This window comes from Jaculus jaculus, chromosome 1 (genome assembly GCF_020740685.1).
Source record: "Jaculus jaculus isolate mJacJac1 chromosome 1, mJacJac1.mat.Y.cur, whole genome shotgun sequence".
Classification (NCBI taxonomy): domain Eukaryota; kingdom Metazoa; phylum Chordata; class Mammalia; order Rodentia; family Dipodidae; genus Jaculus; species Jaculus jaculus.
In genome coordinates, this window is record NC_059102.1 from 307,290,455 (window position 1) to 307,313,409 (window position 22,955).

A 22,955-nucleotide genomic window follows, 5' to 3' on the forward strand; every position below is an offset into this window, starting at 1 on the left:
CCAATTCTCTCTCTCTCTTTCTCCCTCTCTCTGCCTCTTTCTCTCTCTCAAATAAATAAAAATAAAATATATTTTTAAAACTTCCTTAAGATACTGTGACTGTTGCTCAGTACCTTGCACAGTAAATTATGCCTGTATGAGTTATCTCTGATTTCCATGGTAATCCAATCAATCTGTTCTTTGTTCCAACCTTATGTCCCTCAAATTGACTTCCATGGTTATGCCTTAAAACCGGTCTTTGTCAATCACTGTAGCTCCTTTCCCCATTCCTGATGATCTCGATTTTGATGACTCATGATTCCAATTTCAAGTATCCTATCTCTTAATTTTCCAGCTCAGTTCCTCTAACATACTAATCCCAATATGAACTGATACCATTAGGCGAACCCAAACCCCTTGGTCTACCTTGTCTCCCCCTCTCCCTCCTCCACCCTGTAAGTCTTCACTTTCTTTCCTACTTTTGTTTTGTTGTCTTCCTTTGCTAAAATCTATAAGCCTTATTAAATTCAGGACTGTTTATGACTATTTTCCCTTAAAGATGAGCTAACACTGAGCATATATAAGCATAATATTTTATTTAATATTTAATATTTTAAAATATCTTTACTGTCTATATACATTCTAATAATCTACTGATAAAGTACAATTCAATTATTTATCTGCTGCCATAAATTATAAACCAGGCCACAGAAAAAGCCTTGAGTAAGTGGAAATTTTTCAGTACTCCAAATTTTCATATAATCATGTTGTTTCCAAGAAAAATCAACATTTTCAATGTATAACTTGAATTTTATAAATAAAATAATTCAAGAGGTTCATATAGCTAATTTTTTTCTTAATACAATAAGACTAACTTTATTTTTTTTATTTTTTGTATTTGTATATGTGTGTTGAATAGGAAATTGCCCGGCATTTACGCCCTGAAACCCTCCGAGCCATCTTTGGTAAAACTAAGATCCAGAATGCTGTTCACTGTACGGATCTGCCTGAGGACGGCCTCTTAGAAGTAAGATAAGAAAAGACATCTTGCTTGTATCTCAAGTTCATAAATTCTACACATCAGAAACCATGTATTATTCTTGTTACACTATTTTTTAGTCATCTGAAAGTGTCACACTACAACTTTAAGAGATGAAATTTTAGCCAGGTACCTTAGAATCACTCCCAATGGTCTCAGATACTCCAGGGACTGAGGCAGAATGGGGTCAGGGACAAGGGAAAGGATGGTACCAACATACAATGTATACATACTAAGTATTCCATAATTAATAAAAAGAAAAAGGCCGGGTGTGGTGGCACATGCCTTTAATACCCAGTACTCAGGGGGCAGAGGTAGGAGGATCACTATGAGTTTGAGGCCAGCCTAAGACTACATAGTAAATTCTAGGTCAGCCTGGGCTAGAATGAGACCCTACCTTGAAAAACAAAATAAAGCAAAACAAAAGTAAGCAAATAGCAATATAGCAATCTTTCATTAAGCTTTTTTGTTTTGTTTTGTTTTTTGGGGTAGGGTCTTACTCTAGCTCAGGCTGATCTGGAATTCACTGCATTGTCTCAGGGTGTCCTTGAACTCACAGGGATCCTCCTACCTCTGCCTCTTGAGTTCTGGGATTAAAGGTGTGCACTACCACGCCTGGCTTTAAAGTATTTTTCAAAGCAAAAAGAAAACAGAGAGAGAGCTGATTGAGCCTAGGAGTTCCAGGTCAGCCTAGGCAATATAGCAAGCACTCTTCAAGAAAAACTTGTAAGTTCTGTGTATTAGTTGATTAGATGGTCATTGAAGAACTAAGATCTTTTGAATAGCATATATTATGGTTTAAAATAATAAGTAAGGGCTGGAGAGATGGCTTAGCGGTTAAGCGCTTGCCTGTGAAGCCTAAGGACCCCGGTTCGAGGCTCGGTTCCCCAGGTCCCACGTTAGCCAGATGCACAAGGGGGCGCACGCGTCTGGAGTTTGTTTGCAGAGGCTGGAAGCCCTGGAGCGCCCATTCTCTCTCTCCCTCTACCTGTCTTTCTCTCTATGTCTGTCGCTCTCAAATAAATAAATAAAAAATGAACAAAAAAAAATTTAAAAAAATAAAATAATAAGTAAGAAACCTTAACATAGTTAAATCATGTGTAATATACTTTATAGCAAATGAAAATACCATTATTATTAAGTTGGTAATCATGAAAATATTCCAGTGAAATTTAAGAAATCCCACATACAATGTGATGGCATTGAAAGTAATAGTTTAACTATTGGTACTTTTTATGTTCTCGATTCTACCATGATAAATCTTTGTATAAATTATTTTCTCCCATTTTCCTGGCAACTCTGATAGATGGTATTATGTTTCACTTTTCAGGAAAATGAAATTGAGGACATTTAAGTGACATCTTTAAATCAAAAATTTAATAGACTTGTGGTTTTTTTAAATTTAATTTAGTGTTTTAGTTGGCATATAGAAAATAGGTGTTGTTCATCCTGGCATTTTCAATCACAGTCTGTGTTAGTTGATTCTCACCTCCCTCCTGTCACCAGTCCCTCGCCCCCCATTCCTGCTGGAGTCTTTTACTGACCTTGGAGCTTGTTGGGGTTATTTATTTATTGTGAACACTAGCAATTCTCTGGTCTTTGCTGTCTCCCAGGACTGAGGTTACAGTTGGGTATGGCTATGCCCAGTTGTCTACATGGGTAAACACAAGGGCCTGAGGAGGCCTGAGAGACCAGTGGAGTTCTTATCTGCTTTGACTGAAGTTCCAACAAGATACTGAGATTTATTGTGCTGTACAGCACATATTACTAATACAGAAGTCATCTGTTGGCTCCTCACGGTCCAAACAGTCCAAGCGAAATAATGATGCTCTTTTTTTATGACTTTGACTCTGCCTTGTGTGTATTCTTCCTGTGTTCCACTTGGATGTCCGTCCTCATTTAACCCATGTGCCTAGTGATCATGGATAATCATTTTATTATTAACAACATATTTAGTATGGATGCATCATGTGTTGGTACCCTTTTTTCCCTCACCCCTGCCCCCATTCCACTGGGGTCCCTCCTCTGTGGAGTTGTAGTTATTCCTTATGGGGCTGTGGTTTATGTGTTGTGGGAGCAGCAGTCAGCTCATTTTTATTTTTCCCTTCTTCCCATGCTTCATTGAGAAATACACCTGCTTCTTTGTCTTTAATTTTACTTCTCTAGTCTATTCCCCAGAAGCTCTTTTCTGATTATTTCCAACACTAACAGCCAACACTATGTATGCACAAGAGCTGAAATCCTCTAAGTTGCTGGATGGATTATGGCAAACAATACAAGTATATTTGAAATTGGGAACACTAAATTATAGGTCAGTCATCCTTCACTCAGGTGTTTGTTATTTGAAAATTAAAAACACTGGGTGGGGGACATAGCAGTAAATAGGTTACAAGGGTCACCTCCCTTTGTAGAGCTTACTAGCTAGCCTACAAAAGATAGTGATTATAACCATTATTTTACAGAATGATGAAAATGTTGACTGCTCTGGTTTTTCTTATCCAAATATTCTGTGATATGGTTGTTACTTTTTAATTATAAAATAAATACATAAGAAGCAGGGACTAGAGAGATGGCTTAGTGGTTAAGGCATTTGCCTGCAAAGCCTAAGGACCCAGGTTTGATTCCCCAATTACCCATGTAAACCACACACACAAAGTGGCACATGCGGAATTCATTTTTAGTGGTTGGAGGGCCTGGCACACCCATTCTTTCCCTCTACCTCTCTCTTTATCATAAATAAATAAATGAAAAAAGTTTTAAATATGAGAAGCATATAAAATATTTTTATTGTATGTATAAGTTGTTGATCAAAGCAAATCTGAATTTGCACATATAATTGTGAATTCATTCTTGTGCTTCTACATGCAAAAAAATTAGTGAATCAAAGATTGACTAGAAGCAGGGTGTGGTGGGACATGCCTTTAATCCCAGCATTTGGGAGGTAGGAAGATCATTGTGAGTTTGAGGCCACCCTGAGACTACATAGTGAATTCCAGGTCAGCCTGGACTAGAGTGAGACCCTACCTTGAAAAAAAAAAAAAAAAAGACTAAAAATAAACATAAGTATAGAGTCGAGTCACTAAGATTATTGGAAGGGCCTAGATTTATTGACGATGTTAAGCACAAACCTCTCCATGTACTGACACTTATAATTTGTCTTTCATTTAGTTCTAGTTTCTGTCTTACAGGAAGAAGAATTGTGTTCTTTCTAGTAGTACATTGCCAAAGAAGGAACATTTTGTACAAAGACAAGAGCAAACAGCTTTCTTTTGAAAATCTAAACACAGTTTAGCAAGGCTGGTGCTTTGTCCAGGAAGTGGGGAATTACAAGTGATAAGTTACAAGAGTCATCAGGCGCATTGTGAAGTCATGCTAAGACATAGGAACTTTATCCGTTTTATACAGAGGACTAGCAGAATCATGACTATGTCATTTAGAGCCCTCTGGATAGTGTAAAGAACAGCAGGGTCTCTGTGGAGGAGAAAGTAGTAAGCTGGAAAGAGAGAGACAGAAAAATGCACACACACACAGAGAGAGAGAGAGAAGGAGAACATTGTGATAGTACTTCAGGAGAAAGTTCTGGTAGCCTGAATGACATGAACAGGGGCATCAGGAGGTCCTGAAGCAGTGACTATGAAGGCATTTATGGAAGCAGAGCTGACAGCAAGAAAGGCAAATAGGAAAATTATAGAAGAATACTATATAGGAAGGAACCTAGGTAATTCGTGTCCCTGAATACAGGGTCTTTTATCTAAGATACCAAAATCTTAAAAACTTCTAAACATCAGTTTTTCACATAAGTTTAATCACAAATCCTAACCTGGTCTCACATAAGGCTATGTATCATTTTTGTTGAACCCACTTAGTATGACTAATTCCAGTGATGTAGAAATATCGATGTACTAGATTATAAGTGACTGCCCTGACTGTTTGTATCTGTATGGTATTGATATTCTGCATTCCAGAACATGTGGCACCATGCAGAAACTGCAACAGCTGTAGAAAAAGAGCTCATTACAGAATATAGACTTTGGAGTGGTATCTAGGATTTAGTTAGTTTGAGAGATTGCAAATATCACAGGCTTACTATTTTGCTGATGGACAGTTAGACCGGCTCAGTGGTAAGATTTTTTGAGGAAAACATTGTGACTTTTAAAGAGAAATCAAGAATGTTAGCAAGAGTGGTGGAAGTTGTAAAGAAGTGATGACGCAGCGGCAGGAGGAGCTGAATGATGGGTAGAAGGCAGTGCTGTTGCTGTGGCCCAGAGGGAGAATGCTTCGCTAACCCCCACTTTAAGGCACTGGACTCGAGTCCCCATGCTGCAGTAAGAGTAAATAAACTGAAAACTGACAAAAAAAAAAAAAAAGCATGCTTGCCTACAGAGGTAGAAAGTAGATAGTTTACAGGACTCAAGGAGCTGTAGAAGTGTCCTTGGGATACCAGAGGGAAGAAGCTGTGGTCAGATCAAGTTTTACTTAAAATCTCCATATGTGGTGCCTTCCATGATGGGAATAAGCAACAAGGTGCTAACCAGTGTGGAGTAGAGATCAGGATCACTCACTAGAGATATGTACATATAGGCACTTAGGAAGCCTTTAGTGTTTAGCTGAGTGACTCAGAGGCAGTATAGAGAGAGTAGTGATCCAAAGTGTGACATCTTCTACCAAGGAGAAAAGTGAACCTCGGGGGTCAAGAGCATAGAGAAGGCAGTTCACTCAGATGGTGCTTCTGTGGGGTCTTACGGTAGGGAAGAGAGAACTACTTCCACCCTCCTGACCAGAGACACTTTCCACCAGAAACTGTTGGGTGGAGTCTCTTGCTTCCCACTTTAGGAGTGCTCTGATCCATATAAAAACAAACACCACATAATCCCATTCATGAAAGTTGAGAATAGAAGCTGGGTGCAGTGGGGCACACCTTTAATCCCAGCACTTGGGAGGCAGAGGTAGGACAATCGCCTTGAGTTTGAGGCTGCCATGAGACTACATAGTGAATTCCAGGTCATCCTGGGCTTTCATACCTAGAAAAAAAAAACAGAAGTTGAGTATAGATTAGCAATTACTCATGGAAATGGTAAATTTCCATTTCCATGGAAATGGAAAAGGTTAGTCAAGAACCTGGAGTCCTATCATAGAAGATTCTGACTAAATAGGTGTGGGGTTAGCTGCTTATGTGTGTATATATAACTTGAAACAGGGTCTAATACTAGCTCAAACTGATCTAGAACTCACTCTGTAGCCTGGGCTGGCCTCAAACTCACAGCAAATCTCCTACCTCAGCCTCCTGAGTGCCGGTATTGTCATCCACAAAGTATATGCTTCTTTTCAGTTAAATAAATTCATCTTTAAAAGGCTTACTTTACCACTATGGTATCCAGAGAGCTCTGTGGCAGAAGTTTGCTGTGCTATGGGTAAAACAGTTAGTACACTTCCTGTTGATGGCTGAAAAACATCAGATGAATGCATAAGAAGTTTCTGTTTTTCATGATAGCTATGTACAGACAGTTTCAAACAATGTCAATGAGAAAACATGACCTCCCTCCCCAGGATGTCTTCTGCCAACTCTTAGCTTACCACTGCTTTAGATACCCTGATTTTTCCCATTTTTCTGGGAAGTGGTACAATATTGTCCTAAACTATCATCATCTGTGGAATGGTAGCCTGAAACCACATGAGTTACACAATTATGAAATTTTTTTACTTTGATTCTATTCCTAACTGATATACAGGCATATATCATGATTCATAGCTGAAAAGGAAATATAAACTAAGATTCCTTTATTCCCAGGAGTATTTGATTTTATCCAGGCTAATGAAAGCTGTACAGATACATAGCAAATCCTTTCTAATTCCTTGGAGAGGTACTTTCTTTTTTTATTTGTGCCACCCAGGCTCAAATATGATGGGATTGTGTTATGAATACTAAAAAACAATACATTTATCCAATTGACAGAGTAGGCATTGTAATTCTCAGCTTCAAAGGAAAAAGCTAAACTTTTAAGTCCTTCAGCATAATATAGAAAATTGAAGTTAATTTTTCTTAAATCATAACACATCATAAATATTTTGTCCAAATTTCAATTATTTATTGATAAAAACATATACTATTTCACCACTAGGTGCTATTTTGAGGATGTAAGCATTATGTTGTCTCAGCCTTTAAAGAACTCTGAGTTAGAATAGAAAAACAGGATAAATGTACATACAAAGTTCAGTTTTATAAAACTAGATACCAGCATGTAAGAGTATTGCTAGACATAAATATGTATTGTATTATCAAAAGCAAACAGTAAGTGGGAATGGTTAGTGGGAAGCATTATGACTATGGCTGAAGGAACCAGGAAAAGTTCACTAATTAAATGGCACTTGTGAAGGTCTTTGAAGAATAAAGCAAATTTATATACATGGAAAGATGAGGCATGGCAGGCTTATGTTAGGAAACACTTGAGCTCTTTAAGTCTGGTTGATGTAGAGGTCTTCTTTAGTAAATTATGGGAAAAATATATATGTATATAAATGTAATCCACAGATAGATTATGGGAGCTTTGGAAAGTTTCTATGACAATAATAAACATTAATATAATGTTTGATAATATCAGCTATATTAATAAATTTAAACATATAAAATATATCAAAATAATAGTGAAATTAAATAATAAACATCATTTATTGAATAACATATGCCACACAGTGTGCTCAGTGATTTTCCTGTGACACCTGAAAATCCCATTGGGTAGCTCTGCTTTCCTCCATTTTATACATAAAAAGAGTGAAGCTTCCATGGGCGAAATGACCGAGCTGAAATTACACTACACTTAGTAGCAGCTAGATGATTTTCAACTGCAGATCTGCCTTAAATACAAAACCAATCTTTTTTTTTTCTTTTCCCAGAAAATGAGGACAAAGATAGCTAAAAAGTTTGATTCAAGGGTCAATTCTTTTTTTAAAAAAAATTATTTATTTATTTATTTGAGAGTGACAGACACAGAGAGAAAGAAAGAAAGAGGGAGAGAGAGAATGGGCGCACCAGGGCTTCCAGCCTCTGTAAATGAACTCCAGACGCGTGCACCCCCTTGTGCATCTGGCTAATGTGGGACCTGGGGAACCGAGCCTCAAACCAGGGTCCTTAGGCTTCGTAGGCAAGCACTTAACTGCTAAGCCATCTCTCCAGCCCGTGGGGTCAATTCTTTATTAGTAAGACTCTAAAATTACAACAGATGAAAATTTCCATGATAGCTTACTGCCACTAATGAAGATTGAGAGTTTTGGGCATGTAAAAACAGTGGCTTTTTCAGTTGTAGAAAATATTTATCAAAGATTTTTTAACAGAGCAAAGGCCTGCTAAAGTAGTGCTTCTGAAACCTTAGGCAAGGATTACAGTGTAAGGTGAGCAGATGACATACTAATGGAAGCATATGTTCTAGTCTAGTCAGAAGTTTTAAGGACTTTTGGTGTCCTAAAATGGGATCATTTAGAAAAATGCTGAAAGTAATGCATCTCAACTATAAATATACTTCTTGTATAATATCTATTTTCCTCAGTAACCTTTAAGCTCTGACAGGATTTCCAACATTTGGGCATTGTGACATGATGTTGCCATCTAATTCATACCTATCCTGGATCACATGTAGCCAGTGGGCTGCAGGATGTGAGTGCCTACATGAGAACATTGGCCTTGTACTGCTCCCTTTCCAGTGGTTAGGCATTCAGAACACTTTCATAAATGCATTGATATCCAAAGTAATGATAGTATGTTAAGGGCTTATTTTGTGGCCAGCCACTGGGAAAAAATACTTTTGAATGCAGCAAATGCATCATAAACAAGACTACCAGGATTTAAATTCTAACTCTGCTGCTTACTAGTTGTTCAATCAAATTGTTTAAACCCGTTGTGCCTCAGTTCCTTAATCTTAAAGATGAAGATAATAATAGAACTTAGTTCTGTAATAAAAATATTATATAAACCAGTAAGAATAGGGCCAATTAAATGTTAGTATCTTGGTATTATCATAATATTTACCATTTTCAAATTTGGCTATTGGAAAAATAAATATATTAGGGTCTAAAGAAAAGGCTATCACTGTTTTTAAAGAAAATACCCATTTAAAAAAATGTATATATCCAAAACATACAACCATGAATATGCACTTCACTTTGTTGGTAAGATATAAAAAGATACAAAAGTTATAACATAATGAAAATTACCATTTAGAAAAGATCTTGGGCTGGAGAGTCAGCTTAGTGTTTAAGGCACTTGTCTGCAAAGCCAAAGGACCTAGGTTCGATTCCCCAGGACTCACATAAGCCAGATACACATTTGTGGAAATCATTTGTGGCAGTTGGAGGTCACAGCATGCCCATGCTCTCTGTCTGCCCCCCGCATAAATAAATAAAAAAATTCTTGCTCATTCGATATTCCTGTCCCATATAGCAAAATAAGTATATTTTTTTAAAAAAGGAAGAGGTTTTGAGGAAGATGGAAAATAAAACTCAAGCCGGGCGTGGTGGCGCATGCCTTTAATCCCAGCACTCAGGAGGCAGAGGTAGGAGGATCGCTGTGAGTTCAAGGCCACCCTGAGTCTCCATAGTGAATTCCAGGTCAGCCTGAGCTAGAGTGAGACCCTACCTCGAAAAAAAAAACCAAAACAAAACAAAAACAAAAACAGGGTTATAGCAGAGGCAGCATGCATTTAAGGAGAGGAAGAAAGGCTGTGGTGAGAGCCTACTCATCTTATGATCCAATGTCAAGTCATGGGTTATATCAGTAGCTAAGTGCTAAAAGATTTGTGAATGTTGAAGGGAAAGCATCTTCTGAAGCTGAGATGCTGAGAAGAACAGAGTTGACAGGACTTGGTGTATGAGCCAACCTATGAACTGTTCCAGTCTCCAAATTCATGCCCAATCTCTGAGTGCCTGCCCTATCTCCATTTTGCCCTCTATCCAAACATACCTAAGACATCCATCAAGTGCTAGGCCTCACCCCCTGTAGAGGAAACCTGGGACATTGGGGCCATGAACTTTTGCAGCCATCTGTGGCTTCCCTGGGGTAGATGTGGATCTCAGGTTCTTCGAGAGCACAAGTTCTTGTCACTTTGCCCATCTCTCTCTCTTCACATCCATTTTGCCAAAGCATCAGCACCTGAACAACTGTACCTACCACCTGATGCTGAGTTCCCTTTCTAAGCCTCTCAGCTGGGCCTCTGCCATCTGTATAAGCTCGTATGCTTCCCTCCTTCCAGTCTCCACCCAGGCAGAAGAGGAAAGCTTGCAGATTTTATGACATGCCTATTAAGTATTAGGCCTGTTCAGCTTTTACACAAATTATACCCTGGCTAAGGTAGAACTCTTAATATAATTTTATTGTCAGTAGCAACTTTCTTCTGCTTTCAAATTCCAAAAAACACACAAGTCAAATATCTTTTTAAAAAATGATCCAAAGGGAACATTGCGGAAGAGGGGGTAGAAAGAATGTAAGAGCCACAGGATGGGAAAGTGTTCTGTGAGACTGTTGAATTCATGATGCCATGGTGACTATTGATATCCACAGTGAGGGGCCTCTCAGTAGAATGGGGACCAGAGAAAAGGCTCATAACAGGATAACTCTGTAGGAGTGTGACCACTTTGCAATGTGTTCATGTTTTAAAGATCCCAACAAAAAATATTATTAAAAAATGGAAGAGGCTTTCATTCTTTTTGTATAACTTTTAATTATTTATAATGATTCTCTTGCAAGAAAGTCAGGGGTCAGCCTCAGCTAGACTCAGTCAAACTTGCTTCTCTTGGTGTTTTTCCATCTCCAACCACCCTTCTCATCATATTACCAGTCACCTGGCAGCAAAATGAAACTCATTTTGCTCCCCTTATCAGCTTAGGTCTTGTAGGTGAAAGTTGGTTGAGCTTTGAGCTAATAGGAAGAAAGAGAGAATGCATTCTGTTTCAGCAAGTAAAATTCTCTTTGCCTAATGTTTATTATAAAGTAAAATCCAATTTTTTATTCCCTATTGAGTAATGCTTATCTTCATTTCTTCCTTGATTATCTTCCTCAATGATGTTGGCATATTAAATAAATAAACGTCATCTTTTAAAAAATATTTTACCATAGTAGAGCAGTGGAGGGACTAGCAAGGGACCATGAAATCCAGATAACATCAGCAACCATTTATCCATTAACTGAAATATGTTCATCCATATGCACTTATCTTTTTGATAACAAGTCTCCAAGTAGACTAGTTTTCTTTTAGACTTGGTTAAGGGTAGGGAAAGGGGTCCAAAGTCATAAACTAAAAAAGACTTAGTATTCTAAATAGGAAAGATTATATCATCTAAATATAATCCTGTAACATAAATATGCAAGTAAAATATTAATTTTTTCTGAGTAAAATGCTACTTAAAACCAACATAATTCCTTTACCACATGTGTAATAACTCTCTTGACTTTCTTTACTGATCATTTTCCAGGTATCTGAATTTCCTGGTCCCTGTTTTGGTGTTTTCTCTCTCTTACCCATCCTTAATCCCTGAGTCCATTGCTACCAGATCTCTTAATGGAGGCACAGGGCTGCTGCTTCCATGATTTGCCCCACGTGAGCATGTGTTTCCTGTAGATCTTTTGGCATGGGCTTCTAGGTCCTTCCACATGCATGTGTAACTGTTCCACCCTTTCCCTAGATACCAATTAAATAAGCCTTATACTTCATAATTTCTTTCTAAATAAGCTGTAATTCATAAACAACAAATTGACATGTTTCCTTGGCTATTACTTATGATAAACCTGAGGTAGAAATTCCACAGTAGTATTGTCAGACTCTACTGTGGTTAAGGAGAACAAATGTGCCAGGCATATTCATGCATAGGTCCATGACTTAGATCAGATTCAAAGGAAGAAGATAACTTGCCTCTTTCTAATTTAAGTGTTCCTGTCTGCTTCTCTAACACCTCTGATACTGTGTTCACAGTACTAACTGTTGTGGCTGTCCAGTCACTTCATTCCCTGGCTTTGAAAGCATGAAACAGAAGGTGAAACCATCCACTCATTACCCTTTGCTCTGCACTTGGACCCAAAGCCCTTGTCTTTGATCTGCACACTGTTCCTTTCTTAGCCAATGACTAAGCACTTTCTGAGGTAATAAGTAACTCTCAAGTGACTGATTAAAAGTTCTTAGATAGGACTTATAAAGAAGCCTAACATAGTAATTACCTGATCAAATTCACCTTCGTTTTCACTCATGAAATATTACTGCCACTCCTACCTTGGTTTTAGAGTGAAAATTGTTAACTTACTTTTTGTCCAATAGAGATAGTGGGGCATTTCTGTTTTAGCCAAAAAATAAAAAATAAAGGAAGGATAGTATATCAACAGAAAGTGTTAGGCCTGGGGTTTTCAAGAACAAGTATACTCAGAACATTTTGTAGATTATGCAAAGCTTTTAGAGAAATTTGAAGAAAACTTAATCTTCAAACGTCAATTACTCCTCTACTATGTGGATTTCTGCAAATACTATATGAACAATTTTCTGTGAAATAATTATGAATGAAATTACAATTATTATTTCCACTTCCAATTTATCCTGAATATTCATACCTTATCCATAGCCAAATCTCACCTTTTCTTGATTTAGAAATAGATGAAATACAAACTACTATTTATTTTAGGTCTTACATGAAACATATATTTACTTGATAAAAATAGGAACTTAATATAATCTTTTTGTGGCTACATTTAAAAGGTAACTCTGGAACTAGATGTTTAGTGGTGAATTGCACTTTCTTTGCAAGCATGATGTCCTAAGGGGTCCTGAGACTACCTAAGGTCAAATATCCAGAACTCACCTGAACAGCTCCGCATGGACACATGTGTGTAACTCTAATCCTGGTTTGTTGTTAGGGGTTTTAAATAGAATTATGGTTCCTATTTAGTTCAATATTTTTTTTGTTTTTACATTCAGGTTAACATATATGATAGACATTCTTGTTTTGGTAGTTTTGAACCTCTTTACTGCCCTGACATTTTCTGTGCTGAATAGCCCAAGTCTACTCCATTGGTCATATGTATCATTTCAGTGGTGATATTAGAGTGGAACTGGGCTGAAAGAAGAGTGTGTATGGATTCTTAATGGGTACTTTAAAATATGTCCTTCTGTGGCAGTTTCTGGTAATGTTTCTGCCCCCACCTCTTCCTGCCACTCCCTGTGCAGCTATCACTGCCTCATGACAAGTTAATCTGACATGGAAGAGAAGCATGCCAGGGAATGGGAAAACAAATGTTGGAATCACCCATTTCCCAGGATTCTGTTCAAACAGTGAGAGTTCCTTATGTATCCATTGTGCTGTTAGTCCATTATATAGTAAATGCTAATCCTCCTCATGATAAATACTGGCCCCTTTTGGCTTCAACCATAGAATTGCAAATAGCTCAATCTGCCAAGTAAATGAATCCCTGCTGCAGGTTAAAAACAACAAAAATAATTTCTTTGCCTAGAATACCAGTGCACAAACTTTCTGTGCAAAGTTCTCCCCGTTGCTTGTTATGCATTAACTTTTTGGTTACTGTACAATCACTCTCCAAGAGCTAAGATCTGCTGCTTACCAGTCACAAGACAGGGAATTATGAAACATTGTACAGCTGTGAGCACACACCACGGCTTTCCTTAAGGTCATTGTAATGATAGATTTTCTGAGTAGTGCCTCAGTTTTTTTTTTTTTTGTTGTTTTTGTTTTTGTTTTGTTTTTGAGGTAGGGTTTCACTCTGGTTCAGGCTGACCTGGAATTAACTCTGTCATCTCAGGGTGGCCTTGAACTCATGGCGATCCTCCTACCTCTGCCTCCCGAGTGCTGGGATTAAAGGCGTGCGCCACCATGCCCAGCATGCCTCAGTTTTTTAAATAAAGTATTTATTGTTCTGTTGTTTGCATGAGTTTTTTTTTGTAACAGAAACTGACCCTGACATTGATATCTTTTAGTCATTTTCCTAGGGGCTGAATAACTTTGTTGTATGCACTACTATTTTCATACCTTCACTGACACTTAGCACTTCTAAGTATTCAGTTTATTTACCAATGCTTCAGTTTGTCAGGTCAGGTATGGGATATTACCTGCATTTCTCTTAGTTCTTCTACTTTGTCAGTTCTATCTGGTCCTGCTCATGTTGACTTGTGTTTACTGAAGACCTATTTCATTTCACTCAATCAGACACTAGGGATGAATAAGATACAGTTCCCACTCAAAAAGTTAATGTTCTCTGTAAAGCTTTACATTGAAATAGGGGGTTTCTGCATCCCAAACTAAGCACTAGAAATGGACCTTCATCAAGTATCCTGGTACCCTGCCTAAGCCAGCTATCACATACCATGAGAGTCAGGTGAGGTTCTTAGAAGATAGAAGATCTACTCCAAGTATTGGAGGCTAGATTTAAGTGTTTTAAAACAAGGGGGAAAATGGGGAAATGTTATTCTAGGAGATGATACGTATACTGAGAAACTGCATAGAGGTTCTATGTCAGAGTTTAAAGTAACATTAGAGAAGGGCTGAAAGGTAGCTAGGACTCAAGTCATATGAATGTTTTATGCCAAATTAGGAGTTTGAAATTTATTCATAGATTTAGACCCTGGACTAATTTCCTGAAATGATTTTCAAAATGTGAATATATTCTTCTTCAGAAAAGGGTTCATGGCTTTTATTAAATCTCAGACTGGCCCACAGTCCAAAAGCTATCAAGAATACTTACAATGAAAAGTCTTAAGGTAATGATTGCGCTGTTCATTAATTAGAATGTAGCAAAGCATTACCATGTCTATATTTCATACCACAAGCCAGTTCAACAAATTCATATTGTCAGGAAGACCTTCTTAGCCAAGACCAAAAAAAATCATACATTCATACATTGAACATTTCACTGAATCCTTATTAATACCATACACAAGAGTATGCGGGAGGTCTCAGGAGACAATAGTATGTACAAGATACAGTCCTGTGAGAGCTCCTTATCTAATGAAGACAGCACATATTAGTAACTTGTCACAAGAAGAAACTGGCAAGAATGAACTCTGACTAGTAAAAGATGAGGTGAGATGCAGTAGAGAGCCTGGTGACGGTGGGGCTAAGGAAGGTTTTCTTGAGCAAATGTCATTGGAAATGAGACCTGTCGGCTGGGACAGAGGTAAAGGAGGTCTCCAGCAGAGAGAACAGCATGTTCTTAAGCCCTGGAACTGGGGTGTTCATGGTTTTAGTGGGGAAGGAGCATAAAGTACACTGGGAGTATAGCATGGTTAACCCTAGAGAGATGAAACTGGGCCAAGAAGAGCCTTGTGGACTATAGTAAGAACATGTATCTTTAACTTAAAAACAGGCAACAGTCAGTGTATATGAGAGGTGGTAAGTGATCTCATGATCCTTTTTTTAACTTTTCCTTGTTGTTAAGAGTTCCTACCCTAACCCCCCCTCCTGCATTAACATTTCATTTTAAGTTTGTGTGAATCAAATTCTTATCCAGTCCTCTTGTTTTTACCAATAAGGAGAGTGTGGCCCAAAGAAGGAATATTGGCTTTCCTAAAATCACATGGCTGGAGACTAGAAATGAGTTTCATAACCAGTACTCTTGGGTTTTTCTGCTGCCCCCAACTTTCTCTATGTCCTATGCAGTTAGCATAAAAGATTGCTATTATAAGGATCTAAGATGCTCTTTCCCTTGCCTCTAGTTACTCTTCTTGGATGAAGCTTGGAAACTGAATTTCCAGGAAAACAAAATGTCTTATCTTAATCTGGCTGTGCTGAAAATAGTGCATAATGAACCTTTCCACATCCAGGCAAAGTCTGTGAGCACACAGAAGTGATGAGTAGGAGAAGCTCGCTGGGCTCTTCATAACTTTGACTTGATTTCAAAGTTCAAAGTCTAAAGGCTTGAATTGGTAAAAGTTAAAATTGGAACTTGGATTGTATTGTGCCAAAGCCTTCATTAAAATCTAAATGATGAAGGAGGGCCAAAAGTATCAGTATCCTGGGCATGTATTCTAGAGTGGGGTAACCTGATTCAAATTTTCAGATTCTTTACCAACCAACTTAGTGGTGAACTTCTCACACTCATTCTCCCCACTTGCAGAATAAAAATAATATTTTGCAATGAGAATTAAATGAGATAATATATATTAAGGACGGTTTCATCAGAGTCCAGTGCAGAAGTCAGAAACCACTCCAGAGTTTAAGAAGAACATTTTTATACAGGAAAGTCAGTGAAAGGAAGAGGATGTTAATAAGACCACTGATTTCACACTTATGTTGCTGTAGTTTTGACTTAAAAGTGGGTAGCCATTTTCCCTGCCACCTCAGCCACAACCACTATCGTAAATAAGACACTAGGAGCTGGAGTCCAGGCTTGCTACCACAAATGTTCACTCTCTTAACTTGCTTGCCAGCATTCACAAACTCAGAAGGAAAGCAGGTAGCTGGTGAAGCTGAATTATAGCAAGAGCTGAAAGAATGGGAAATGTGATTTGTAGCTTGTCAGCTACTAAGTAGAAGTAAAATGAAATGCAAATTGAGTATTCCAGTCTTAGAATCTTGTAGATGAATGTAGCCTGTAGTCAGTCTGCCTTACAGTTTATATCCAATAAATAAAAGCTATTGTGGTTTATTGATGCTGTTGATTTATCAATGGCAAGAGTATAGACAGCATTTAATGTCTATACATATTTACTGTTATTAACCCAAAGAGGTTGATTTGATTCTCTTCTTAAGGGATCCATTAAGAATGCAATTAAGGCCGGGCATGGTGGTGCACACCGTTAATCCCAGCATTCAGGAGGCAGAGGTTGGAGGATCGCCATGAGTTTGACGCCACCCTGAGACTACATAGTGAATTCCAGGTCAGCCTGGGCTAGAGCAAGACCCTACCTCGAAAAAACAGAAAAAAAAAAATGTAATTAAGGAGCTAGGGAGATGGCTCAGTGGCTAAAGATACTTGTGAAGCCTTCTAGTCCAGCATTAATTCCCCAGCATCCACATAAAACTAGATGCAAAAAGTGGCTCATGCATCTATCAGAATGATAAATGACCCTGGCAATACCCATATGCACATATACGTTCAAATAAATTTCTTTAAAGAATGCAGTTAAATCCAAATCTGCATCTATGTTGTGAACACCATTATTAAAAGACCTTCTCTCCTCACTAAGTATTGTGACATGAACTTCTATACTTTGATCATTTAGTATAATCACTGCCTTAAAATAATAGAACCAAATACAACTCATTGTTTTGGAATAGTGCGAGTTGATACACTCAAATGTGTAAATAGCTAGTTCATTTTATTAGGTATCTAGTAATAGAATAAATCTGTCCTGTAAATATTACAGTAACTCTGAAATTATTTTGCATGTGCTAAAATAGCAGTAATAATGTTTTGGTTTTGCCATCAATATTTTCAATCTTTTACCTCTTATTTTTTCCACTCATTCCCTTTCATTCAGAGATGCCTTTGCATCCTCGTAACAGAACAGCTGCTTTTACTCTACTCTCAAGATAAATAATTAAAGTGCAAAATGGAAAGGCAATCACAAATTTCCCTATTCCATTTTTCTTTTCCAATGGAAGGATGCCTATCTTCTAAATAATGTCTCATTTGTTCTAGAGAAACTATATTTTTGCTCAAGGAAAGGAAGACCCAATTAAAAATGTATTGCCACCCCCCAGAAAAATAACTGACTGCTCTTCCCACAATGCATAAACCACAACCATATGGGGAATACTTTCAACCCCACTGAGGAACGTACCCAATGGAATGGGGGCAGGACGAGGGAAAAGTTGGTACCAACACATGATGTATCCATACAAAATATGTTATTATAATAGAAGGAAGGGAGGGAGGGAGGGGGGGATGAGTTACAAAAATAAGTGTCTCATTGGCAACTAACCAAAGATACTTAGAGAAGAAGTATGCATTTCACTTTCTTTCTAGGTCAAATGACAACAGTGTGGCTTTCTTTAGCTTGGGACATAATTTTTTTTCTCAAATTATATTTTATTCTGGGGTCTAACCCACTTCTGGGCCCCCTCCTACTTTGTAGGACCTCTGCCATATTCTCTTAAACTCAATAATAAATTCTTTCTAAACTTCAAAAAATTTATCTTTTATTCCATATTTTATGTTTGCTAATCTGTTAAAAAGGGATGCTTAGATTCAGTGTCAGCATAAGAAAACTAAAAATCAGGGGCTAGATGGATGGTTTAGTAGTTAAAGCCTTGACTATGAAGCCTAGGGATCCTGGTTCAGTTCCCCAATACCCATGTAAGCCAGATACACATGGTAGCACATGCATCTGGAGTTCATTTAGTGGTTAGAGGCCCTGGCATGCCCATTGTTTCTCTCCGTCTCTATCTTTCTCTCTCTCACACACACACACAAATAAATAAATCTCTAAAAAAAAAAAAATCCCTAAAATTTAAATATTGATTCAATAAAATTGAAAGCACTTTTTATTCAATTATCTTCTTGGATACCTACTTATCGACAGTTAAAATAACTGGTTTTTTCCCCTTTGCACCCCATTTTATTTCATAATTCTGTGGAGTGAATTGCTAAAGTAATGAAGCATTAGGAGTTACAACAACAATTTTATTTTTGAGGGATTTTGTTGCTTTTTGTTTTGTTTTGTTTTTTTTGAGGCAAGGGAGCAATTCTCCTACCTCAGTTTTCTGAGTACTGAGAGTAAAGACATGACCCAGCACACTGTACTCAATGCCCAGATTTTCTTTACAAATGAGTTTGTTTTTTTTTTTTTTTTTCTAGTCATTAACCTGAATGGAAAAATCCTGGAATGCTCATGACTAAAACACTGAGTATATTTAATGGTACAATAGCAAGAGACATGCAGTGGAAGGTAGAAATTGCGTGCACTGTGGAAATTGTGTGCACTGTTAATACATTTCAAAAATCCTACAGAACACTGACACAGGTACTACAAGTTCAATTCAAGACTGTTTTAAATAAGCCCAGTGTTAGAAAAAAAATATTTTGAACCCCTGGCCTTAAAAAACATTTTTATCAATAATTTTAATGTAATGTATATTGATCTTAATCCCTTGACATTACTTTCTTTCGCTCCCCCTACATCATCCCTCTGTGCTGAAACTCTTATTTCAAACCAGTCCCTCTTCTATTTTGATTTCCTTTTTTTTAATTTCTTCCATTATCCATGACAACATGGTGATGGGCTCTCTATTGTGTAGATCTTGTGCAGGTAATGCCAGCAGCTGTGAGGTCATAAATACAACCACCACCTTGTTTTCTATGTCCCTGATCCCCATCCTCTTGCTCTTAGCCACCTCTTTCGCCGTGTTCCCAGAGCCTTGGAGGGTGATGGTGATGTCTCATTTAGTGCTGAGCCGTAACTTCTTAGCACTTCGGTGAGTTTGGAGTCTCCCCATAAGTCACCCTTGTCTGCAAAGAGAAGCTTCTGTGATAAAAATTGAGAGCAGCTGTAACCTATAGGCAGAAGCAATATACATTTTCAGGGCAGTTTGATGGGAGGACATATCAATTTAGCCAAACAGTAGTAGCTAACCCCTATAAGGTCAGTGACTTACCTAGCCATAGGTCTTTTTTTTTCTCTCTCTCATTAAACTTTTTTTAAATGGGTCTGAAAACTCAGTGGCAGATGGTCAAGTTGTTTTCATTAAAAACTACTGATTTTAAAAACTAATAACTTAAAACTACCACACACACCAAAAAAACGGGGTCTCCAAATCACTCTTCTTTCCTTCTGAAGGTTTTACATTGCTTTATTATCAATAACACGTCTTTTACTATTAAACGGAAATGGCCAATTGAGACAAACAGTTCTGAGACCATTCTTCCACTACTGATTAAGACTGTTGTGGCAGGTGGTAGGGATAATATTCATTAGCTTTTTTGTTTTTAATGTATAATTTTTTGACAACTTCTATACTTACAGACAATAAAACATGATAATTCCTTCCCCCACTTTCCCCTTCACAACTCCACTATCCATAATATTCCCTCCATCTCTCTGTTAGTCGCTGTTTCATTTTGATATTATCATCTGTTCCTTCTATTATGGGGGTCTTGTGAAGATATTGCTAGGCACTCTGAGGTCGTGAATATTGAGGCCAATTTCTGTCCAGACAGTTGCATTGTAAGGAGTCGTACCCTTCCTTTGGCTCTTAAATTCTTTCTACCCCCTCTTCCACAATGGATCCCTGAGCCTTGGAGGGTGTGATAGAGATGTTTCAGTGGTAGATACTCCTCTGTCACTTCTTCTCAGCAGTCTGTTGCCTTTGGGGTCAGCCCAGTGGTCATCACCATCTGAAAAGAGAAGCTTCTCTAACCAAAAGTGATATGTATGTATGTATGTATGTCTGTATGTATGTATGTGCATAAACATTTAAGTCTGGTACTTACAGGGCAGTTTTGTGAGCATAATACATGCATTTAGCCAGGCAAGAGCAAGCCTTATACCCCCTAATGTTCATGACCTCCCCTGCCATAGGCTTTTGATTAGGTTTTCAGTATCAGGCATGTATTCCCTTCCATAGAGCAAGCCTCCAGTACAATTAGTCCCTGATCCACTTGGACTTGATTCTTGTGCATGGAGAGAGACAAGGATCTATTTTCATCCTTCTACATATAGCTATCCAGTTTTCCTAGCACCACTTGTTGAAGAGGTTGTCTTTTCTACAATGAATATTTTCAGCATTTTTGTCAACAATCAGATAACTGTAGGTGCCTAGCTTAACATCTGGGTTCTCTATTCTCCATTGATGTGTGTCTGTCTTTGTGCCACTACCATGCTGTTTTTGTTACTATGGCTCTGTAATATAACTTAAAATCAGGTATGGCTGATACCACCAGCCTAAAAATTGTTTTGGCTATTCAAGGTTTTTCTGCTTCCAAATATATTTTAGGATTTTTTCCTATTTCCATGAAGAATGTCATTAGAATTTTAATGGGAATTGCATTAAATGTGTAGATTGCTTTTGGTAAGATTGACATTTTTCACAATATTTATTCTTCCAATCAAAGAATATGGGATATTTTTCCATTTGCTAGTGTGTTCTGCAATTTCTCACTTGAATGTTTTAAAGTTCTCATTGTTGAGATCCTTCACTTCCTTGGTTAGGTTTATTCCAAGGTACTTTTTTTTTTTTCTTTTTTTTTGAGGCAATTGTGAATGGGAGAGATTCCCTGATTTCTGCCTCCTCATGTTTGTTGTTAGTATATAGGAAAGCTACTGATTTCTGTGTATTTATTTTGTATCCTGCTATGATGCTGAAAGTGTTGATCAGCTCTGTTTGATCATATAGTCTTTAGGGTCCTTTATGTATAGAATCATATTATCTGCAAATAATGATAATTTGATCGCTTCCTTTCCAATTTGTATCCATTTCATGAGTGTCTTTTGCCTTATTGCTATAGCTAAGATTTCTAGTACTATATTAAGTAAAAGTGGGGACAGTATACACCCTTGTCTTGTTTCTAAATTTAGTGGAAAAGCTAAAAAAAAAAAAGTGTTTCCCCATTTAGTATTATGTTAGCTGTAGGTTTGTCATAAATAGCCTTTATTATGTTGAGACATGCTCCTTCTATTCCCAATCTCTATAGAACTTTTACCATGAAAGGATGTTGGATTTTGTCACATGCCTTTTCTGCATCTATTGAAATGATCATGTGATTTTCATCCTTCAGTCCATTTATATAGTATATTACATTTACTGATTTGTGTATGTTGAACCATCCCTGCATCTCTGGGTAAAAGCCTACTTGGTCAGGGTAAATAATCTTTCTGATATATTCTTTTATTCTGTTTGTCAATATCTTGTTGAGAATTTTTGCATCTATATGTTCATGAGGGAGATAGGTCTGTAATTTTCTTTTTTTGTTCTGTCTTTGCCTGGTTTTGGTATCAGGGTGATGCTGGCTTCATAGAAGGAGTTCGGTAGAATTCCTTCCTTTTCTATTTTATGGAAAAGTTTGAGAAGCACTGGTGTGTTAGTTCTTCCATGAAGGTCTGGTCACATTCACCAGTGAATTCATCTAGGCCTAAATTTTTCTCAGTTGGGAGACTTTTTATAACTGCTTGGATCTCTGTACTTGTTATAGGTCTAATTAAATGGCTTATCTCATCTTGATTTAATTTTTGTAGGTCATATAAATCTAGGAAATCTTCTATTTCTTTCAGATTTTCTAACTTAGTAGAGTATATGTTCTTTATGTATGTCCTAATGATTTTCTGAATTTCTTTGATACCTGTTGTAATGGTACCTTTTTCATCTCTAATCCTATTAATTTGTGTCTCTTCTCTCTTTCTTCTGGTCAGATTTGCTAATAGTTTATCAATCTTGTTTACCCTTTGGAAAAAACAACTCTTTGTTTTGTTGATTCTTTGGATTGTTTCTTTCATTTCTATTTCATTAATTTCTGCCCTAATCTTTATTATTTCTTCCCATCTACCTACTTTTGGTTTGCCTTGTTCTTCTTTTTCCAAGGCCTTAAGGTGAAGCATTAAGTTGTTTACTTGTGATCTTTCTAATTAATATAGGCACTTAAATCTATAAATTTCCCTCTTACGACTGCCTTGTATTCCAAAAGTTTTGGAATGTTGTGTTCTCATTATCATTTGATTCTATGAATTTTTTTGATTTCTTGTTTGATTTATTCAATGACCCATTCATCATGCCGTAATTTTGTGTATTCTCTGTAGTTTTTCTTGTTGCTAGATTTGTAGTTTAATCCCATTCTGATCAGAGAGAGTACACAGAATTATTTCAGTTTTCCCATATTTGTTAAGACTTGTTTTGTGTCCTACCATATGGTATATTTTAGAGAATGTTCCATGTGGTGCCAAGAAAGAAATATGTATTCTGTAGCATTTGGATGGAATGTTCTATAGATATCTATTAGTTCCATTTGTTCAATTAATCATTTAAT

General features: G+C 37.3%; 1 protein-coding gene across 2 annotated transcripts in view; it reads left to right on the forward strand.

The window, feature by feature from the left end:
- Positions 1-22,955, forward strand: part of Nme7 (NME/NM23 family member 7) — a 145,240-nt gene that overhangs the window by 111,328 nt on the left and 10,957 nt on the right. Inside the window, exon 11 of one of the 2 annotated variants that reach the window (XM_045158158.1) lies at positions 899-1,006. In XM_045158158.1, coding sequence (XP_045014093.1) covers positions 899-1,006 — 108 coding nt within the window. Of the gene's footprint in view, positions 1-898; positions 1,016-22,955 lie in introns of those variants that run through there. The other variant, XM_045158166.1, reaches the window with a different exon arrangement.